The 7,449-nt window shown below is 57.6% G+C and overlaps 2 protein-coding genes across 2 annotated transcripts; one reads left to right on the forward strand and one right to left on the reverse strand.

Annotated features, from left to right (window-relative positions):
- Positions 1-895: 895 nt before the first annotated feature.
- H6S33_012185 (uncharacterized protein) lies at positions 896-1,653 on the reverse strand (the record flags this gene model as incomplete). Its single annotated transcript, XM_044843568.1, has 2 exons — positions 896-1,460; positions 1,535-1,653. The coding sequence occupies 2 exons, from the start codon at positions 1,651-1,653 to the stop codon at positions 896-898; spliced, it is 684 nt and encodes a 227-aa protein (XP_044695853.1).
- Positions 1,654-2,215: 562 nt separating this feature from the next.
- On the forward strand, positions 2,216-5,022 carry H6S33_012186 (uncharacterized protein; the record flags this gene model as incomplete). Its single annotated transcript, XM_044843569.1, has 4 exons — positions 2,216-2,355; positions 2,433-2,781; positions 2,983-4,533; positions 4,621-5,022. The coding sequence occupies 4 exons, from the start codon at positions 2,216-2,218 to the stop codon at positions 5,020-5,022; spliced, it is 2,442 nt and encodes an 813-aa protein (XP_044695854.1).
- Between the last annotated feature and the right edge of the window lie 2,427 nt (positions 5,023-7,449).

Below are 7,449 nucleotides of genomic sequence, written 5' to 3' on the forward strand. Positions count from 1 at the left end.
ATCAAACACTCGTTTACATAACCGAAAAACCATATTGTTTTTCCATTTACCAAATTTATACTATAATTATCCATTAATGCATTATTATTGATACTAGGCCAGTACGTGCAGCTGCGACAACATCCATATATACATGTATATATACCCAGTGCTTATACAGGCTACGTGCAGGCTAGGTACATATATTCCAGCCTGAGGTCCACACACACATACCCACAAAGCTAGCTGCCTCCACGACGTTCTGGCGACTCTAGAGTCGAGCGGCCATACACTACCGAACCCCGGCGCAGCTCCCAAGTCAATGGGGGGGGGGCAGCTTAATTCTGTGTCTGTGTTCCGTTATGGACCAAGATTAAAATATGTAGGTGGCACGAACATGTTCTGGACCCTCATAAGTATGTACATGTATGCATGTAGCCGTGGAAAGCGGTGATTGCATGGCAAGTATGAAATCCGTGAGATATAGGCTCTGCGTGCGTGTTGCGGGCGGACCCGGCGATTTAACTCCCAGGCCACCGAAAGCACGAAGATTCGAGTGATGGCTGGTGAGTGGTGTATAGGCTGTGAGGTTGAAATGGGGAGGGATAAGTGGGCGGGGATTGATGGGTGGGATTAGTCGGGGTGGGTGGGTGGTGGGATTGGGATTGGTTGGTTGGGTTGGCGGGTTGGTAGAGCTAGATAGTCAGAGCTAGAGAGAGCTATTGAAGCTATTGAAGCTACAAAAGCCGTAAGCAAGTTTCTGTAAATTGTACCAATCTCACAAGAGCCAAGCAATTACTGAAGACAATCTACAATTGATATTAATACTTTTACTAAACCCCCCATGCCAGCACAATCCCAAACCCAAACCGCCCCCAAAGAAAACCTTCCCCAAAGAAACCCCCCCCCCCTCCCCCTACCGCTTCAGCCCCACAACCCCACTCGGCAACGGCGCCTGATCCCTCGGCGCCACCCCCGTCTCCATAAACCTCAACATACTCTCCAACCTTAGCGCGCCGGGCACCTGCCCCTGCCCCTGCCCCTTCCCCCCCTCCCCCTCCCCCCTCCTCACCGGCACGCCCCCCACCATCTCCAACCCCGTCACCACGCTCTCGACCCCCGCCTCGCGCTCCTCGGCCGTATACAGATCGTCGTACCAGCTGCGCTCGACCTGCATCTCCTGCACGACGTCGTAGACGCTCGCCCAGAACTCGTCCTGCGCGCGCTTGTCGGCGGGGGTCAGCGCGGAGACGGCGGCGTCGTGGAGGGCCGCGTGGTGCCAGGTGGAGACGGTGGCGTTGGGCTTCTTGTTGCAGAGCATGGAGAGGAGGATGGATTGGGTGGGCGCGGGGAAGGAGGGCAGGGGGTAGGAGACGAGGGCGGTGGGGGTGGTGGTGGCGGGGGGGAAGTGGGTGGTGAGGGTGTGGGAGAGGGAGTCGAGGGTGGAGGAGAGGACGTTGAAGTGGGATTGCAGGGTGGTCCTGGGGGGGGGGGGGGGGTGTGTTAGCTGTGCGGTGTCAGTGGGGGGGGGGGAGGGGGAGGGGGAGGGGGGTACCAGGGCGGGAGGGCGTCGGCGGGGCCGTGGTGCAGCACGTCGTTGAAGGTGCGCAGCGCGGAGGCGAGCTGGTTGAAGCGCTGGCGGGTGGTTTCGAGCGACTTCTGGGGGTTGTCCATTGCGGTGCCTGTGTGTGCTTGTGTGTGCTTGTGTGTGCAGAGTCTGTAGATGCTCGGTGTTGTAGATTGCAGCTATTCGTGGATATTGAGCTTTCCTGTGCGTGGAGCGAGACTTGGCGTGGCCCTCGCACGCGGCAACGCAGAGCCGAGCAGCTCTCGTTCGATTTCTCAGCTCACGCACCCACGCACGCACGCACGCCCGCCCGAGGGATTCGGAGCGAGTGAGCGAGGGCGCCTCTTCTCCGACTCCTCTCCGACTCCTCTCCGACTCCTCTCTCCGACTCCTCTCTCTCTCTCTCTCTCCCTCTCTCTCTCCCCCTCTCTCTCCCCCCCTCTCTCTCTCCCCCTCTCTCCCCCTCTCCCCGCAGCGAGATTCGATCACAGTGCAGCAGCTGGCTGGGGAATCAACTCTTTATCTCTCGCAGTACACAGGTCTACCTACTCCTGCCAATTGCTATACACAAACCCCCCAGCTCTCGCCCTGACTCGATCTCGCCACCTCCACCTCCACCCCCCACTCCACCCCCTTCCAATTGACACTGCACCCCTCCCTCCCCGCAAAATGCCCAAACCCACCGCCCCCCCTCCCACCAGCACCCCCAGCACCACCCCCGCCCCCCCCCGCCCCCCCCGCCCCCCCCCGCCCCCTCCGCCCCCGACATCGACATCCTCCCCCCCACGGCCCTCATCCACCCGCCCCTCGTGCCCTCCCAGCCCCACGCCCCCCAATCATGCCCACTACTCACAACCGAGGAGTCGCGCGACCTCATCACCGCCAGCTTCACGCACTTCCGCGACGACCCGTTCTCGTTCCTGCGCGAGATCTCGCTGCACTACAGCGGCACGGGCTGGCGCGCCTACGACGACCCCATCGGGCAGAAGGTGTTCTACAAGGGCTTCAGCGAGGAGATGAAGGCGCGCGTGCTGCGCAGCCCGATGCTGGTGCGCAAGTTGAGGGAGCTGGCGGAGAGACGGGTGGCGGTGGAGGAGGGGATGGGCGTGTTTGAGGGCGATGGCAGCGGGAGGAGGGAGAAGAGGAGGAGGGAGGTGGAGGCGCAACTGGGGGAGGTGACGGAGAGGATTGTGGATGGCATGATTTGTAAGTTTGAGAGTAAGGGCTTTATTAGGGTAGGTGATGGGTATTTCTGTTTTTTGTTGTGGAGGGGGTTGGACTCGCGGGGGGGTTGATCATTGGCTCTTGCGGTACAGCTGCCCGGTCATGGGTTTGCACTCTGCCTGTCAATGATTGATCCGCCCGCTCCCATCACAAGCTCTCACCCCAACCACAATCCCCCACCCGGTCACTCACACTAACTCCCCCCTCCACAGGGCGCCTACTTCCTCGTCGTCCAGCTCCTCGCCCGTGCCTACCACCAAGGCATCCACGTCTCCACCCACGAGATCCACCACCTCCGCCACATCGCCACGCTCGCCGCCCCCCGCCACCAATCCCTCATCTTCCTCCCCTGCCACCGCTCGCACATCGACTACGTCTCGCTGCAAGTAATCTGCTACCGCCTCGGCCTCACCCTCCCCGTCGTCGTCGCCGGCGACAACCTCAACTTCCCGCTCGTAGGCCCCTTCCTCCAACACGCCGGCGCAATGTACATCCGCCGCACCTTCGCCGGCGACGAGGTCTACACGGCCACCGTGCAGGCCTACATCGACACGCTGCTGACGCAGGGCTACAACTTCGAGTGCTTCATCGAGGGCGGCCGCTCCCGCACGGGCAAGCTGCTGCCCCCCAAGTTCGGCATCCTCAGCTTCATACTGGACTCGATACTCAGCGGCCGCGTCAAGGACGCATACGTGATCCCCGTCAGCACGCAGTACGACAAGGTCATCGAGACCGAGGCCTACGTCAGCGAGCTGCTCGGCATCCCGAAGGTCAAGGAGAACCTGTGGGACTTTCTGGGCAGCTCAAAGTTCCTCAACCTGAACATGGGCCGCGTGGACGTGCGCTTCCACGAGCCGTGGTCGCTGCGCGACTTTGTCGAGTCGCAGATCGTGAAGGCGGCCGGCGCGGCGGGGGCAGCGGCAGCGGAGGTGGACCGCGATGCGCCGGAGGTGCGGCTCAAGGTGCTCCGGTCGCTGGGCTACAAGGTGCTCGGCGACATCAACCGCGTGTCGGTGGTCATGCCGACGTCGCTGATCGGCACGATCCTGCTGACGCTGCGCGGGCGCGGCGTGGGCATGACGGAGCTTGTGCGGCGCATCGAGTGGCTGCGGGGGCGGATCCGGGCCAAGGGCGGGCGCGTGGCGGACTTTGGCGCGCTGGAGACGGAGATGGTGGTGGAGCGCGGGCTGGAGGTGCTGGGCGGGCTGGTGGGGCGCGTGGATGGGCTGGCGGAGGAGACGTTCTATGCCGTGGACAGGTTCCAGTTGTCGTTTTATCGCAATATGGTCATACACTTGTTTATCTCGGAGACGATTGTGGCGGCCGCCATGTATACCCGTGTCAAGCAGGGCGGCGGGCCCTCGAATCAGCGCGTCGAGTATGGGAATCTGATGGAGCAGGTGGCGTTCCTGTCGCTGCTGTTCCGCGGCGAGTTTGTGTTTCCGACGGAGGGCATCCGCACGAACCTCGAGAAGACGGTGCGCGGGCTGCAGGACGACGGCGTCATCACTGTCGGCGCCGCCACCACCACCGCTGCTACCACCGCTGACGGCGCTGCTGCGGCTGCGGGAATCGGGTACGTGGAGCTCAGCGAGCAGGAGCGCAGGTGTGGACGAGAGAACTTCGACTTCTACTGCTTCCTCATCTGGCCGTTCATTGAGAGCAGCTGGCTAGCGGGCGTGGCCATCATCGGCCTGACGCCGCCGCCGGGCATGGACGATGTGTGGGTGGGCCTCACGCAGGCGCAGGATATGGCGCAGCTCGTACTTCCCCCCCCCCCCCCCCCTTTTTTTTTTCCCCCCTGACAGAGAGAGAGAGAGACGCTAACCTGCGCGCAAACAAAAACACAGATGGGCAAGACGCTCTACCACCAGGGCGACCTGAGCTACTTCGAGGCCGTCAACAAGGAGACGCTCAAGAACGCGTTCCAGCGCTTCCAGGAGGAGGGCGTGCTGCTGGTGCGCGGGTCGAAGGCCGCCGCGCGCTGCCATATCTCGCCGGAGTGGATGCCGGGGTGGGGCGCTGAGGGGCGGATTGAGGAGGGCGGGCGCCTGTGGGCGTTTGTGGAGCGCATTGCGGTGTCGAGGAGGGAGGGGAAGAATCGCAGGGATAATGCGAGCGTGTCGACGCGGGTCCTCGGGCTGGCGGCGAGGTGCGGGAGGGAGCTGTTTGTGAGGGGGAGGGAGGAGGGGGTGGTGGTGGGGGAGGAGGGGGTGAGGAGGGGGAGGAGGAGGGGGAGGGCGAAGTTGTAGATGTAGAGGTTTGGGGGGGGGGAGGGGGGGTTTAGGTTGCGGGAGGGGCCGTTTTTAAAAATGTTGCATTTGTTTGTCGTTTTTTTTGTTGTTGGCTTTTTGTATTATGTGTATCCATTGCGGGGGAGGTAGGTAGGTAGGTACTGGTGCGGTGTACGTGGTGATGATACCTGACGACTAGAATAAAATAGCTTCCTTTCCTTTACTGTAGTTAGAATGTTTTACCTTGTTGTGTGCATGTATTCGTCAATTGGTTTCTGTCGCATGTGATATCACTCGACTGTCAAGCCGGGCCCGGAAAAAAAGTGGAGAAACAATCCTTGATGCCCGCTCTGATCCGGACTCTAGATACCGGCCCGCTCCTACATACATGGTCCGGCATGCGTTGTAATTTACAATAATTGCGGTAGGGGCAAAAAAAAACATCTGGCGGAAAAGATGAGTAGGTACATTGGGAAGCTTCGATATCGATCGTGATAATTAGTTAGGATTAGGTTTTTATGTGGAGGATATGAATAGAATTCAGGATCATGAGGCGGGCTTAGATTTTGATATCATGGCTTTTAGTGTGTACCACATTGTCGAATAAAAATAAATTGTCATCTACAAGGTATATAACCGTTCCAGTAGAGAGAGGAATAGCAGCTCCGTTAAGCCGAACGTTGAAACGAAAACAGATAGTTCCCACCCCCCCCCCCCCCATTTCCCAATACTACATCGGGGATACCTTTCTGGCTGTCCCTTACCCATGGCTACAGAGAGAAACGTATGATAGTTGACGCCCCGGCAACCCCCGCGCAACGGGTTTTCAATTCCCGGGTGGCCTTCGGGCAGCGCTGAATTTGGGAATCCGGGGCCATATTGATGCGTAATAGTTGAAGTACATAGTCAATCTATGTGCCCGTGCAGATTTCCGCTCTGAAGCGGGTTATGCTTGATTTGAGTACTGTTGTAGAGTACCTTGCTTGGGTGCTGAGTATTTGCCGAGTACATCTTGATGTTGAGTATTTTTGATATATGTATGTAGTCACGGTATTGATATTGATATTGGTGGGTGACGGAATTAGACGCCCCGTTCCCGTTGTAGTGGTGGTGGTGGGAGGGACATAAACTAAGAGAGAACTGATGACGCCCCCGGTGAGAATTTCCCTCTCTCGCAGCTGTTTCAAGACTGACGGTGGTTTTCTCTTGGTGTTGGACACGGGTTATGAAGTCTTGAGACTTTGTGGTCCTCACTTGAGACAGGGTGAAACGAACGATCACGTAGTATCGAGACCTTTCAAGACGCGAGTGATTCTGTATGTTCCAGAAGTAACAGGAGTTGGAGTAATGATTGATAATTTCATTAATTGTAATGCAGCCCGGAGGCTATGACAACAGGAGGTGGAGTAGAAAAGAAGACTCGGGAAAACTTTCGTATTCATCCGATGGAGTCATTCAGATCATGGACAGCAAGCCGTTGTTTTCTCTGCTAAAGGTCTCGATCCTTCAAAAATTGAAAAAAGATCACAGGAATCACGTGTTCGGTCGTAGAATGTTGAAAATGGGGCATCCCGTCCGCTCTGCCATGCGCAAGGCACATATCGCCTAGTTAGTACTGCATGCGGGAATCCTGGGTACTGAACTCATTGATATTTTTTTGCTACCGCTGGAACTTAGGTCTCGCTCATGAGTGTGTTGACTTTGGGGCCCTCCGCCGGAAAAGGGGTTGAGTGCCCATGATGGGAGGGTGCAAGCGTATATAAATTGTAGACATCATTTTCGATAGACTTTGGTAACCGCAATTGCGCAATCGTAGGTTGACTGAGGTGTAGATTACGGGTGCAAGCCTGCGAGGCTGATTGCGGCGCCGGGTATCAATGATCGTCTGCGCTTGAAATGACTCGGTGCGGCGCCGAGAAGCCAACACTTCCTGGGAGTAAAGATAAGTGAGATTTTATCTGTAGCTTGATCGTGCTAGTTAGTACTACCTTAGACAACCAGCGGACCAGTCCTGGACTGCAATATGGACGGACTGCCAAGCAGAAGACTGTCAAGTCCGTCCGCAGTCGACTGAAAGGACGGTTTAAACAGTAAGTTCAGGAACAAGAAATATTCATTGCGCTATTTTGGCCTAGTAAGTCTGGGTGCGATCAAGCTTAGGCATTCAAAACACAATTTCAACTCTTCCATCGTTGAAGAGGGTACCTTACCTCCAAACGCGGAAATCAAACATAAAAACATCCCTTGGTAGTTTACCGGGCTAAGTACTTTATGCTGCCCGTCGACGGGATCGTTGGACGGACTGGCTTGGCTGGAAACGCCAAGCCGTCCACGGACGGCGCAGGTCGACTGCAGTCCGACTGGGGCGACTGGCAACTTCAACTTAAACTCAACTTAGTAGTCGCTACACACATTGCACGGCCAAGTGCAGCCTTGCACCGTTCC

Source organism: Morchella sextelata (assembly GCF_020137385.1).
Source record: "Morchella sextelata strain SCLS chromosome Unknown scls_7, whole genome shotgun sequence".
NCBI lineage: Eukaryota > Fungi > Ascomycota > Pezizomycetes > Pezizales > Morchellaceae > Morchella > Morchella sextelata.